Genomic DNA, 15,425 nt, shown 5'->3' with positions numbered 1-15,425 from the left:
CTCTCTGTACAGTATGTGGACGCCACCTGCAGGCACACAGTGTTCAGTTTCTGCGTGGCTTTCTTTTTATTCATTTCAGGATATTTGTACTCTTAGCCTACCCATGGGGAACCAAGCATAGGCAACATCTAACCTACCGTTACTGGTCGCTTCTGCAATGTTGGCCGACCAACAATGTACAACGTGGGTTCGTGTGTGTGCTAATGTGCTGTGCTGCATAAGTGCATAAGCTCCATACTTGCCAGGGGGAACAGGTAAAGGCAACGTCTGCCCGTTATTTCCGGTTTGGTTTGGCGTTCGCTGTCTGTTATGTGTCTGCTTCTATTTTCATAACATTCACACTTCAGCACGTCACAGCGGTTTAATCTTTTTTAGGTGCCTGTTTAGCTCTTCGTGGCAATGTTTTACAAGCAGTAATGTACAAACAGGTGTGCTTGTGTGCGCTTGATGTGCTGTGCCAAATGTGTGTTTGCGCTTTATACTAACCAAGGGGAAACAGCCAAAGGCCACTTCTGCCTGTACGTCTTGGTCGCTTTTGTTTCACTGTCTAGTATATGCCTTCTTCCATGTTCATGTCGCTCCCACTTTATCGGCTATGTAACTTCATTTAGTGTAACCCAATGTCGGAGTTGGCTCCATCCTGAAAAATGCATACTTAAACAAACCACGTAGCGAGTGCAAATTCTGTACTACAAATTCAAGTAAATAACACAGATTACCTATTTGGATGTAAATTACCCAAAATAAAGTTCTTGCTTTTACTGCCAGCCTTGCTTCTCGTAAGCAAGGACTAGAAGTACAAAGTTCATATTTACGCACCGCTTCCAGCTTTTCAAAACGCATAAATAAAAGGCATTGTCATTTACAATGCCAAAAGCTCAAACTCTAGCAAATGCGAGACCTATTGCATTGCAAATGCTTGTTGTAGCTGGGTTTGAAGGACTCTCGTGGGAGTTCATCAAACCCAACTGTCCAGATAAACAAATATTTGTTATACCTTCTTTCTCATACACTACTGAACGGATATATACCAAATTACAAAAAGCCTGCTTTCCCGAACAAGATTTAGCTTCCTGCCAAAGTTGATGTCATTCCATTCAACAGTGTGTGCGCTAGTGATGTAATAAAAACAAAAAAAAGCCTATGACAAATGCATGTGGATTTTACGTTTTGGACCCCACCCCCCTTTTTTCCCCTGTCCCTGTTTGACGGGTCACCCCAAAACTTTCCATGAAGAAACTAGTCATAAAGGAGAACTTTTTTGGAAAGTTTAGTGAATGATTAGTCAAACAGCCAAAGATATTAGCAAACCATAATAGAAATTTGCAATGGAAACGCTGACCAAACTAGAATTAATTTTAGAGACCCTAGAGCTGTCATTCACATTCTTAATTACACCTCGGACAATTGTAGTGGGTCTATCATGCCTCGTGAATTGACATACTTTTACCCTAGACCCTCAGTCTCTCACACGACGTATTCTCGGGCTTCGGCTCGAACGCAGTTATACCAGCCTGCACCACCCATACCCTTTGCCAATCAGCACACAACTCATGTACCAACTTCTGTGGCTCGTGAAAATGTATCTAATTGAGCCACTGTACCTTTTAGGAGTCACCGAAATGGTTCTAGGAGGACGGACTATTGCCCATTATTCACCCCGCTGGAAGTTGCAAATAAATTTGATGCCTTTTCAGGCTTTGATGACTGTGATTGACAGGGGGTGCTCCTACCTAATAAGCTTACTATCATGGAGCTACAGGTTGAGAATATTGGGCCAATTTCCCCAGTGCAGATTCTCTCTCCGGAACAACCTACTGTCCCCGTTATCGCTCTTCCTTCTTCTGAACAGTATGCATCGCCCCCCCAAGCATGTGTCTTTATCAGAAGTTGGATCTGCTGTGACTAATGACTTCTATGGTCTTCCGCTCCGCGATCCTATTAGTCAAGATCTACCAACTGGCCATGTTAAAATTCTTTCTTGGAATGTGGCGGGCCTTAAGAGCAAATTGCCCATCCCTGAGTGGGGCTCTTTTATGGCCCTCCATGATATTTGCATGCTACAAGAAACCTGGGCACTAAAAAGCAGTTCGGCCCAGGGTTTTGCCACATTTGATATTGTGGCCAGCAAGGGTGATAGGGGTAGAACTGCAGGGGGATTGTCCATATGGGTTGCCACGCATTTGGGAGTCACGGCATTACAAATTAGAACTAACTCACCGGACGTTCAGTGCGTATTGCTCACTTTACCAAACGGGCCAAACATCGCCCTCTTTAATGTATATTCAAGGCCAGTAAGGCGGGGCCTTGTCTCAGAGGCCATTGAAGTTTTGCTGACCCTCATTCAGGCTATGGACCCTTCCACTGTCTTAATTTTGGGTGGTGATCTCAACTGTCATTTTGAGCCACTCATGGACTTGAACACGGGTGACTCGGACGACGTTGATTCACTGTGGTCCATCCCCCAACCATTGACTCCTCGGGTCACGGCTTGGACACCGTTAGTTTTACAACTGCAGTCATTTGTGTATGCAACCTCATTACGAGCTTGCAATGGGAGGGTGGAACCCGATAGACCAGGGAATGTAACATTCAATCGTCATAATCAGTCCTCGATAATTGATTACATTTTTTTAGAGGCTAGGCATTGGGACAAGGTGCATGAGTTCAGTGTTATTGAAAGAATCGACAGTGACCACAATGCCCTGGTACTTTCACTTAAGACAGGGAGTTTTGGGCTTGAATGTCAAACTTTGGTTCTTCATCCTCCCATTGTGCCTTTATCTATAACAAATTGTAGACGTAGAGTTAAATGGCTAGACTTTCAGATGTCGGATTCCAAGCTTGCTGCCTTATATAAGACCATTATCCCATTTGTTGAAGAAATGGGGAAATTTGGTCACCTAGGCAGGGCATCTGAAATTCATATCAACTTAGTAGCAGCAATTAAGGATATTCTTTGCCCCGAGAGAAGGGTTAAATGCCCACAGACCTCGTCCCCCCAGTGGTATAATGCCTTCTGTCGGGCTACTAGGAAGGCTCTTTATAGAGCTCTGAAAACGAATAACAAGGAAGCCATTAAGGTACATCGCTCTGCTTATAAAAAGGCACTTAGTGATGCAAAAAAGGAATGGGAAGTGGCCAAGTGGGAAAATCTGGGCATAGCACTTGGCAATAATAATCCCAAATTATTTTGGTCTATAGTAGCATCTGGACTTAGTGGGCACAGTCCGGCCCCTGCCCCTAATATTGCCCCTTCTGTCTGGGAAAGTCATTTTTGTGCCCTTTATGGCACCCCTGAGTGTGGAGCTACGGTTCTTAATACTATTCAAACGCAGCAGTCTCATAGTGTTAGTGGAACCGAAGAGTTTGCTCGGTCTATTGCCGTCCGCCCATATTCCTCCACAGACGAATTAATTACTTTACATGAGGTAGAGACTGTACTAGGAAATTTGCTCCCAAATAAGGCCCCTGGCTTGGATAAATTGCCTGGAGATCTGTTTGGGACGCAACCAAAAATCTGGGCCCCTTATTTAGTGACTCTATTTAATGGTATCCTTCAGGGGGACGATCTGCCGCCTACCTGGCTAGGAGCTGAAATAGTGCCGATCTTAAAAAAGGGCTGTCCTCTAACCCCCTCAAATTATAGACCCATTAGCCTAATCGATACTTCACAAAAGCTGATGGGGAGGGTTATCTTGGAAAGGATCCTTGGGTGGATCGAGGAAAAAGGGGTTTTATCTACACTCCAGGCAGGATTTAGGTCTGGTATTTCTACTTTAGATCAGATATTCCGCCTGCAGGTCCTGTACTGGAAAACGGCCAAGGTGGAGGGTGGCAGCCTCTACCTTGTGTTTGTGGACCTGCGGGCTGCTTTCGATCTGGTCCCACGTGGGAAACTTTGGCGAGTCCTTGCGGATATGGGCCTTCCGCCCTATCTGCTAGCCATTCTCTCGAGGCTACATTTCAATAATTTTGCGCAGGTTAGGTCGGGGAGGAATGGTGAACTCACTAATCAATTTCCTGTTCTGAAAGGAGTCCGCCAAGGGTGCGTCTTGGCACCCACCCTTTTTAGCCTTTATATTAATGGCCTTATTGGACACCTTAATGGTGTAATCAATAATGACGCCCCAAGACTGGCTTCAGGTAGAGTGCCCGCTCTGATGTTCGGGGACGACACACTTTTGCTGTCCAGAACATCATCGGGCATTCAAAAAACCCTTGATGGTTTTGTAGAGTTTTGCCATCTTCGGGGGTTGGAAATCAACATAGGAAAAACAAAGTTCATGATTTTCAACCCCCCAAAGCGAACACGTCCTAACCCAGTACTCTTTGGCAGCCCCTTGGAAAGGGTCAAAACGTTCATTTATTTGGGTGTTACCCTTACTGAGAAATTTGACTGGCAAAAGCAGACTGCTAGATCCACGCTTAGGCTAACCCAGCTAGCGGGGGGACTAACCAAAGTTTTTAAGGAATCTACCTTTAGGCCGGTTTTTCCTGCACTTAATATATATATAGTCATCAAGCGAGAATGGCAGCAACCTACGGGGCTGAACTTAGGGGGCACAAGCAGACTCTGGATCTTAAAAGGGTGGAGCAGTCTTTTGTCAGAAATCTAATTGGCCTACCGCCTAGCACGCCGTCGATCCCTCTCAGATTTGATCTTGGGTTGATCCCAATAGAGGAGATCATAAGCGCTAGACCAATTATGTACTGGAAGAGGCTGTGGTCCGTCCCAGAATTGGCTGACTATCGAGCTGAATTTTTGGAGATTTGGCCTACACTTAGATCTAAAGTGATCCCATGGCTTCAGCACATTAGTGCAGTTTGCATACGGCTTGGCCTCCCCGGATTATGGGATACTCCGGAGACTTGCTGTACAGGGATATCTAAGAATACACTCCTTTCTCATATGTATATGCTAAACCATCAGACGTTAATGAGATCTACATCATTAGGTAGGCTGTCATCGGAGTTCCTCCTAATAAAAACTGAGCCTAAGGCCGAGGATTTCATGGACTTAATTGAACCTCCAGCTGCCCGTAAACTGTATATTCAGTTAAGATACGGCACCCTTCCTATCAGATCTTTTACCTCTAAATGGATTAAATCGGACATTGTAGCTTGCCCCGCATGCACCCATAATATTGAGAATATCTCACATGTTCTGTTTTTTTGTCCCGCCTATTCTGTATATAGAAAATGTTGGTTGATCCCTATTTGCAGGAATCTGGGATTCTTGCATTTTACACAGGCATGCAGGATACTGACCTACGATACTCATCCTCCCATTGTGTTTGCGGTTTCCCGCTACCTGTTGTATATGTGGCGCACTAGGCAGAACCTTTTAATTCAATTGTCTTAATTCTTTTACTTATTGTCTTTTTTTAATGTTTCTTGTAGTTTTTATGGTCTTTTTGACCGAAATAAAGTTATTACAACAACAAGAATTACCCAGTGGCGACTGTATTACTGGTTTTGGATTACGTACTGCTGAGAAGTACTGCATATGATACTGTGCAAAAGCCAGCACTGTGTGCATTTCCTTACTACTGCAGGTGCTAGCCCTGAAACATACTTGTCTGCTCTAGTGCTTCTGAAAGCTTAGGTGAGGTACAATCACCTGCCTCATACAGACATCTGCTGGGTTAGGAAACCTACGCAAACCGCACAGGAAGCACTTGAAGAAGCCATTTCTTCAGAGCCAAGCTAAGGTATTCTACCACTCAATAGCTCACAAGCTTCCGGCTTCCCTAGCCAGGGGAATAACTGCCCCTCCCACACGTGTGTATTTGTGGTGAGCACATGAGTGTGTGTGTGTGTGTACAAACACACAAACATTACTACCCCCCCCCCACATCTACCTATCAAGCTACAGGGATTACTAGCCAGCAGAAAACCCCTATTTCCAGTGTTATGCAAGAGTCCTATTTCCTGTAAACGCCACATTTTGTGCTTTTAGTAAAATACTTGTTGGATTTTGAGTAAGCCTGGGCGGAGTTCGCAGCGTTCTGCGTAAAGTGCAAAAAAAAAAAAAAACTCTGCAAGCGGTGGAGTACGTTAGAAAAATGCAGTTTGCAGTAATTTTGAGCGCCGGAAGTTTGTCCACGCTGTGAAATGATCACGAACGGCACCATGCACAGCGCAAGCAGGCGCTGCTTCCTTTCTGCCAGTCAAGTAGATTTTCTACTCGAGCGGCAGCTTTCTAAATGCGAACGGACGGTTTCTCAACGCGAGCGGTCGCAAGCATACGCGGCCACTCGCATTGAGAAATCCAAGCGCCCGTGTTGAGAAATCTCGCAAGAGGTTAATTTCCCTCGCTCGCGCTGTTCAACTAGACATTGAGGAGCACGAATGAGGAAAAATCTCAACGGGAGGTGGATTTTCCTCATTCGCGCTCAGCAACTTGACATTGACGAGCGGGAGCGAGGAAAAATCCTCCGGTTCTCCGCAAGCTCCGTGTAACGCGGAAAACTCCACAAACTCAACGAGTAGAGTTCACTGTCCAGGGTTAATTTTGAGGCTCTAATTTCTCTGCATCTCTGGACCTGTCCCAGCAAGACAGGGTCACATAGCATTTACTTGCGTGGCTTCCTGCCTCACTTTCTCTTTTCCAAACGCTGAGCTGAAGCTCATCAGGTAACCGCTTGGGCTGTCAAGAGAAGCACAAGTAAGAGTTACCCTCATGGCTGCGATAAAAGCGCTATATGAACAATACCTGAACTGTATTAGTAATCATGTCAATAGGAAATTATATATTCAGTTCAGATTAGGCTCTTTAACATTCACTGCCAAATGGCTAACCCAATTAGAGTCCTCACTGATTTGTTCGGGTTGTAAAACTCATAAAGAAAACATAGGTCATGTTTTGGTTGTCTGCACGGCATACTCACGCCCGAGACAGTCTGTCTACTACTAGGCGTAAGGAACTACGCAACAGCATTAAGAATCTTAAAATCTGATCCCAGACCCTTATATGCTTGTGTTGTTGCCAAGTTTGTGGGTTGGATGTGGACCATTAGACGTAAAGCCTTGAGACTGTAAATAGCAGTTGTTTAGGTGACGCGCCTTGCACTTTACATTCTGCATCTACTTAGTCTCACAGTCTGTTATATACTTAGAAACTCTTGAAGTGCAGACAGCGATCTTTGCACATTGCACTGTCCTTGAAATATGATAAGTTATGCGGTTTATCTAGAACTATGTCATCTGTATACTGTCTGGTGCCAATAATGACTTCTTTTGTCGGGTTATTAACTTGAGAATGTTTTGATTTCTGAAACTGCTCACTGGCATTCTATTAATAATGATTTGATGTGCTGCTATTAGGTGAATGCCATTACTAGTCAAGTTGTCATAACGGATATGAACTCTGTGGTTTATACCCGTTTTAGATACTCAGTTGTAAAATGTTTTATCCAGCACCTATTGCAGTGTCGAAAGCGACTTCTGCATGCTGCACTTTATATGAAATATGTTATGCTGCGCTGCCTATCCACGCCTGTCATCTGCAAATGGTTTGGCTCAAATATCAAATTCCCTTGTGGGGCTTTTAACCTGAGAACGTTTTGTTTTCTGAAACTACTCACTAGGTATGTTCCAGCAAGGACGCTCCGATCAGGCCATGCAAGGAACCTGATCGTCCCCCCTTTCAGAAAAGCTACTTGGGGTGGTAAAAGCTTTTTTAGGGCCACTGCTATACTTTGGAACAATCTCCCATTAGCATTAAAAATTGCCCCCTCCTTGCTCTCCTTTAGAAAAGCCTTAAAAACCTGCCTTTTCAATCAGGAATAGAAGTCTTTCTCTCTGCATTTCTGCCTATTCCAACTAAATTACCCTCTTAGTCTAATCAGATTTACGATAGCGCCAAGACGCCCCAGGGCAGGAGACTGCACTTTATAAGTTATATTACATTACTTGCACTTTATCAATAATGATTCTAGGAGCTGCTATTCAGCGAATGCTTCCATCACCTAAGATGGTATAACTGTTATGAACTCTGTGGATTCTGCTTGTTTTAGACATTCTGTCCTTATTGTCCTATTCTGGACATTGTTTTTATGGATGTGTCTAATCCGAAATAAACATCATTTGACTGTCTGAAAATCTCTATGTGCAGTGGTAAATACTGAATGCATGAGCTATGCTGCCCCTCCTTATCAGCCATGCCACATTAGGAAACCAAAACAGTCAAAAAAATGCTTGCACAGGCATCACTGGACAGAAAGAGAGAGACATCAGATGCCAGTGCAAGTAATACCTTATCGTGAGAGAGTCCATGGTGGAGGATGTTGTTCATGTCCCTGCAAAGCCGCTCCAGCCCGCCATATTTCACCCAGACGTTGGGGTTGTTGGTGGAGACCAGACCTTCAACTGTGGTTTTCAGACTGCCCAGCAGCTTCCAGTGCTCTGCCCTGTGATAAAGGAGGACATGGATCATTATATAACAACAGATCTCTTTTCTATGTTCTGTGTCAAACTGTTTCGAGATAATGAAGTGATCATCTATGCGCAACCAAGTTTCACTTCATGACCGGGCAGCAGATCATCAGGACGCAGAGCTGAAGCCTAGGTCTGAAAGAGGAAGCCAGGTGGAGAGCTTTGAGAAATTCTTCTGTCTGTGAGTTCCATAAACATTTGTCTTACGAGGAATCCGCTCCTTAATGATCACCTTCCGTCGTCATCGAGATGAGACATGATCACATTTATTCGCAATAACGATTAACCGAGAACAGAATGCATATGTGCAGCTAAGACACAGCACTAGGCACCCAGCCTCCATCAATTAACCAAGTCTTGCTGAAATCACCAATCAACAGCACAAGAATACTGCAATAAGTATTAACCAAGAGATTCAAACAGTAAATGGCAATCATCTTTACCGACCACATAGTCAATTTATTCTCTAGTCACAAGGGGGGATATGTTTATTATAGGTATAGCAGGCCGAGCAAAAGTCAATCAATAGGGATAGATGTCTCACATATCACAACTCTCAAAGTGAGCACTTTTTTGCATTGAGATCTATTCATAAAAGTACTGTGCTGAAAGATAAAAACCAGAAAGATGCCTTTTTTTCACTGCCACACTGACCAGAGCAGGATAGGGAGGCACAGTTTACTAGCTATGAAATGAGCTGCATACATTACCCTATTTATTAGCAACTACTTCTCAAACAGCACTATAATAAAATCAATGGATAATGTACTACTTAATAAGGAGTTAACAGCACATGAAAAACTTTCCATACTACCAGGCAGGGTCAGAGCATAAAAAGAAAGCATACCAATAGCAGAGAAGTCCTACCACACTTAAGGATCTAAGCCTATTCTTTCATGACCAACATGAAAAAAGACTGTCCCAGACTTTTTAGCAGCTTGTAATTAATGTATTTTTTTATGTGAATGGAGACTTCTCCAATAAGGTCTAAATAAACCATTAAAGTATCTAAGTGTCCAAGTCAACTGAACACTCCTTAGCCAACATCACGATCCGATGGAGATTATGGCAAACAAGAATGCAGTAGAAAGGTTTCCGGTGATAGTCCATGTCCCTTGTCGTCATAAGTGGAGTGCCCATACTGAGAGGATCTGAATAACTATAGGCGCTACCCAACGCAGGGCAAAACTGCATATGTTAAAGCAAGGGTATTCATTGAACTCCATATTCCATCCAAATTTCTTAGAATGATTTGCAACCACTGGTTACTCTAAAAATATTAATTAATATATTAAACATCCCACTGATTTCCAGATGTCAAGAAGTGATTTATTAATGGTAGATTATGGGTAAGAATCGGAGGGGACGGGGGGTAAGTGAAAAGGGGGAACCCATCTTAATTTCTCAGCACCGTTGTATATTATACCAACAAAAATTTCAAGGACTCAAATGTCAGGGTATTCTTCATATAACCCTACGCAAGGATCAAGCAAAACGAAAAGTAAATATGATAAAGTCTAATGTTGATATCCATTCAGACTCGGCATCTTCCAAAGAGAATCAGTAAATTAAGTTGCCCATTATTTGATATGTCAACTGAACAACAAGAAGATCCTTGCACATCAAGGCATGCTAGCTGCTCAACCACAGAGAAAGCCAAGCTTCAGATTTTATAATCTCCCTTCTTAGGTTTTCAGATCCTTGGAGATGTATATAAAAAGTTCTAGCCAATGTGAATCTTTTGACGACTCAACAGTTAAACAGGCAAATTGGTTTAGCTACGCTATTCACCTTAAATTTGTCAACCCTACTATTGTAAACGGAATAGAATTCAGTTTTAAGAGATTAGCTAAGCAACCACTCTCTAGCTCAGCTAATGAGCGAAGCGACTGCACCTATACAGTGCACAGTCAAACAATACACATAGCCCCAAATATCATATTCTTAACCACCCCTCAGGTGTGGCCCTTTCCAGGTACCACTAGTACCATATTCCAAGAAGTAGACCTATCCAGATGAGTTTCCATTCAATGAGTTGCCTGACACTGCTACAAAGACCACCACTGCTTCATTAAAGTTATTTACATTTGTCATCTTCATTCAGTGTAATGTTTTCTTGATATACATTATCTTTTGAGGACTTACTTCTAAAGAAAACTAGAATCTGTTAATGGAAAGAGATGCGCTTTACGCCGCAAGCTAGACATAGATAAATACCTGCACAACACGTGCTGAAAATGCTACCAAAGGAGAGTCCAATCTCATTGTAAGTTGCACGCACACGTACAGCTATATCCAGTCACTATCACAAATTCTAATAATCAAGATAGATTTTCAGGCTGCACCCTCATTCGTGAAGGTCTGTCTAGTATACATGATTGTGCTCAAGTGATCAGACATTATCCCAAATTCCAGTCTTTTTTTCCTACATCGCTTCCCCCCCAAAATAATGTGTTTTTAAGTGTTACCTCCCAGACTTTTCTCTCTCAAGTGTTTCACCTTCGTGCTAGATGTTGCCTGGCCAGATCAGGATAAAAGCGTAGAGAGTGTCCAGAATTTCTTATAAGTTTATAACACAGGCCTTCCTCTGATATTCATAAAACTTAAAATAATTTAATCTGCAGTATTTTTGTGGGTATTAAACGTCTTCAAGAATTAGTTTTACTTCCCTTATTGGCAAGTCTGGTTCCTTCGCAGCGCAACCTTAGCTGGGCTCAAAAGCAATAAGGATCTTAAAGTATTTGGTTGTGCAAAACTTGTGTGCCTGCACAAGATGCACTAATAAAGTAATAGGTGGAAAGTGAAAATTAGGTGCAAAGAGTTTGCGCTGGGTTTGGACTTTGATATTGTGTCCAACTTGAAATGAAGCCCAGGGTAGTTGTGTTGCTACTTAATATGTGATGGGAAACCTCTGCCAGACCCTACTGCATGGCGTATTCTCTAATAGGGTTGAATAGCACTTTCTGATAATGAAGAGAATCAACTCTTCAACTGATAAGGGACCACTTGCTGGGTCTTCCAGTGAACCGTATTGGAATGAAGAATATTGAATTGCCACTGTAGATACCGTTGGTGGAGACATCATTTATTTACCTGTTCAAACCTAGGATGGTTGGGTCACTGGTTGTCGCATGGACATAATTCAGGTTACTGCTGGCTAATTTCCAATGATGTATAAAAAGAGTTATTTATTTTAATTGTGTTTTGCCACAAAGAGCGTTGAGAAATCAGCCTACGAGCGGTGAAATGTGTTTTGGCTGGAACTTTCGATTTCCCAATTTTTTTAATTTAAATTGTGCAAATTATTAATCTCACTAAGAAGTGGTCAAATGTGGTATTATCCATCTATGGTTTAATATTGTATATAACTATAGACCTTATTTGACATTTATGACAAACAACAACTATATTTTTGTAAATAAATTTATAAATAATTATATAAAAATCTTTTTTTCCTATTCGGTGCCTCAGATTGCTGTTTTTAAAAAACATAAAATGTATATCAAGTCACAGGACTATGGGTTGCCATTAGCAGAGCAGGGTTCCCTTTCTTCCCTGCAGAGGGATCAGGGTTCACTTCGTTTTCAGTCTTTACGGGCACCTTGTTTCTCAAGATGGCCGACTCTATACGCTCTCTGTCAGAGCCCCAAGCAGACGCCACGTATCGTCTTTAGTTACCAAGGCATACCTCAGTCCCAAAAAGAAGCATACATCACCGAAAGGACGGTGAAGATTCAGGTTGTCACACTTAGAGAAGGAGATCACCCTGTACAGCTCTGTACGTAAAGGGAATACCGAACATGTGGCACACCCGAGAGATGCCACTGGCACAATCTAGAGTGATTGACAGTGCCAGAATTAATTTTCCATCCCTGTGACTACAACGACCTAACTCAGTAATGGCTATGGTTAGTCTGGTCTCAGGACCCAGGGCCCAAGCACTGGTAGAGTTCAGGGCAGGTAAAAAACAAAATTATAAAATGATTGCCGAGCTGACAAAAATACACTGACAAAGCCAACCGGCCATCTTGTGTTGGTCTTTTTCTTAAGCCTTATGAAAAACACAATAAGATGGTCACCAAGCATGCACATGCATGCTTGGCAGCCGCCGTGTAATGATTTTGTAGAGGTTTATAAAAACTATTACAAGATGGCCACCTTGCATGCACATGCTCAGCAGCCATTCTGGCATGTTTTTTTCATTGTAGACTGCTGGGTGACACTTTGTCAATGCTTATGATGCAATTCAAAAAGCATTGGGAAAGTCAAATCCAGAAGCAGATGGTGGCAGTGACTACAACCTGCATAGGGGAGTGGAGAGTGGGCAAACAGACAATGAGGATATGCAGGGGGAACTGGGGAGAGGTTACCACGGGGGACTACTTAAAATCCCTGGCAAAGCATGCAAATTTCACAATGTGACATGCCTTCAAGGACAGCCAACCCATGGCAACACTTAAACAAGCATTTGCAATACAATAGGTCTCGCATTTATGAAAGTTTGAGCTATTGAGCTATTGGCATTGTAAATGATAATGCCTTTTATTTTTGTGTTGTTTTGAAAACAGATAAATAAAAGGCAATGTCATTTACAATGCCAATAGCTTAAACTCGGGCAAATGCAAGACCTATTGCATTGCAAATACATGCTACAAAAAGAGTTAGGAGAGAGAGTGTCGACAAAGGTATTTGAGAAAATAGTGCTCGGAAGCTGTAATTAAAGCCTAACGAGCAACAACAGAGTTAACAGGGGTGTCACCATGGGAAGTTACAAAATGAGACAAGGAGGGTACTAACTAGGATGCTTTTTTCCGGTCCAGGGAGAACATGTCTTGGCAGTTTGGGTTGGACTGTTCCCATGAGGCACAGGGCCAAGACTGATTTGCATATGGCCAGGTCTAAACTGGGGTGGCATGGTGAGCAAAAGAATGATAGATTCAACCCACATCTCTTGACTGGGGGTGAATGTTTTGATTTGTTGTGCATTCTGTCCACCAATTCTGTGTCTTCTGATGGCTAAGATAACTGCCTTTCCTCTAAAGTTTGCTCCCAGAAGTGGCCTTTTACCCGAAATGGGGGCAGTCGTTGGTGGCTGATAATAACTTTGAATTAAGAGCAGATCTATTATTTGTTTAGTGGCTCTCGTTAGGTTAATCCTGAGAGACTGCACTTGTAGAGGCCTATGGTGCCTTTGTATGCACTCATTGCATTAGTCGATCCATTCTGAAGTGTTTCAAGACACAGGAAATAAGAGCAGAGACCGGGAGGTATAGATGTTAAGCGTTGGTACTTTTCAGGTCTGCCTTTTTCACTACATGTGCTTTGAGAGGTGCGCAACACGAGTACACATGAGCACACTAAGACAGTCTAGTTCAGACTTGCTTTTGTGTAGAAAAATACGAGTCACATATCTCTGTGATAATCCATTCGTTGCAGGGATTCTGCCGAGGAACAGAACTAGGATTGGGACCGTAGAACATCAGCTTATAGGGACTGAGTCACCATACCACCTCGGTATCTATGAGATCGAGTCCGACTAGCTATAGTGTCTCTCTTGCTCTCCTAACATTTCCAGAGAAACAATTGACTGGGTACCCCAGAACACAACACTCTCGATCCTCTCAGGGATCACGGTCACAGGACAAACCCTATTGCTCCCTCACTCGTACTTGTCCACAATAAGATAAACAAGTAACACAAAGGAAGTGTATAATATTTAAACTAAATATGCTCCAAAATTCAGTATTTGCGGCACAATTAGAAGGCAAACGCATATCACAAATATCATTAGCATGGTAAACCATGGACCATAAAAAGCCCTGTCTTATAAAACAGATAAGCCTAAACTCTCCCCCCTTCCTACTGAGGCTAAATGATTATATATTTTAGAACTCTGGGATTAGTGGCAGGCCCCGCACCTTACCTGAGATGTAGAACATCCACCTATGTATGCTGACACAGCATTCTTGCTTCAGAACCTTTGCTCACTGTGTGTTTTTTCAAAACCCTTGTCCTCTTCTATATGACAAGAAGTCTGTGTTTGTAAACAGCAGCTGCACTTTGTTATGTCTAGGTGCTAGTGTCTGACCAGAGAGAATAACAAGGGGATTGTTGTACGGCCTTGTCTGGTGTGCTCAGACTAAATCCCAGGAAAAGAATAAAATATGAGAACAAGTGCAGGTTCTGTTTGAAAATACAATGTGGCACAAAACAAGTGTGTTATGTAGTAACGTGCAAAAAGGAAAGGGGCCTACAGCGTGCGCAGTTTGGCTAAAATAGGGAACACTACAATGGGCCATGTAAGAAATACATGACAAATGGAAGTCTGCATTTCTACACCCAGGCGATGCACCTGGTGTAGCTGCATTAAATGGGCATGTGGTTATAAAGATAGCTGAACAAATGGCCCCAGAACACTTCCAAAAAGGTATTTTTAACCCATCTGAACGTTACTGCAGAAGGCTCTGTACCAGGTGTTCGCAAACGGAAGGTGTGAGGAAATAGGCTTTCTGTAGGTTCACCCATAGCTTTTGCCCCCATTTTGACTACTGGGCACAGGTGTGACACTCAGAAAACGCCCTGAACCCTGCAAATTGGGACTCAGTGTATGTATTCTGACACTTTAAAAGTGTATACTTAATAGGCTTACCCTTAATTGGAATACCCTAACTTAATGTAAGTCTCTGTTATATGGTATCAGGGGAATCCAGGGCCTGTAGGTTAAGGGGCCTCTTGTGGACAGCAGCAACAGCTGTGACACCACGAGAGTGACAAAGCAAAAGCTTGACGCCCACCCTGCCAATGCTGGTTGTCAGGGCAACTTTAAACTGCTAACTCGACTTTGCCATTTCAAGCCATGGCAAAGCTCAAGCCTTCCTTTTCAATATTTGTAAGTCAACCCTACAACAGGCCTGCTGAACCCTAAAGGCAGGGTGCATTATATTAAAATGTTAGACTGTAGTTTTATTTTTAAGGTCCTAAGACTA

General features: G+C 42.8%; 1 protein-coding gene across 3 annotated transcripts in view; it reads right to left on the bottom strand.

Annotated features, from left to right (window-relative positions):
• Positions 1 to 15,425, bottom strand: part of RUBCN (rubicon autophagy regulator) — a 199,422-nt gene that overhangs the window by 123,869 nt on the left and 60,128 nt on the right. For all 3 annotated transcript variants that reach the window (XM_085635661.1, XM_085635662.1, XM_085635663.1), the window contains exon 2: positions 8,261 to 8,414. In XM_085635661.1, coding sequence (XP_085491787.1) covers positions 8,261 to 8,414 — 154 coding nt within the window. The remainder of the gene's footprint in view (positions 1 to 8,260; positions 8,415 to 15,425) is intronic.

Source organism: Triturus cristatus, chromosome 11, assembly GCF_964204655.1.
Source record: "Triturus cristatus chromosome 11, aTriCri1.1, whole genome shotgun sequence".
NCBI classification, from domain to species: domain Eukaryota; kingdom Metazoa; phylum Chordata; class Amphibia; order Caudata; family Salamandridae; genus Triturus; species Triturus cristatus.
The sequence above is the reverse complement of the archived record's forward strand: the minus strand, read 5'-3'. Positions and strand labels throughout refer to the sequence as shown.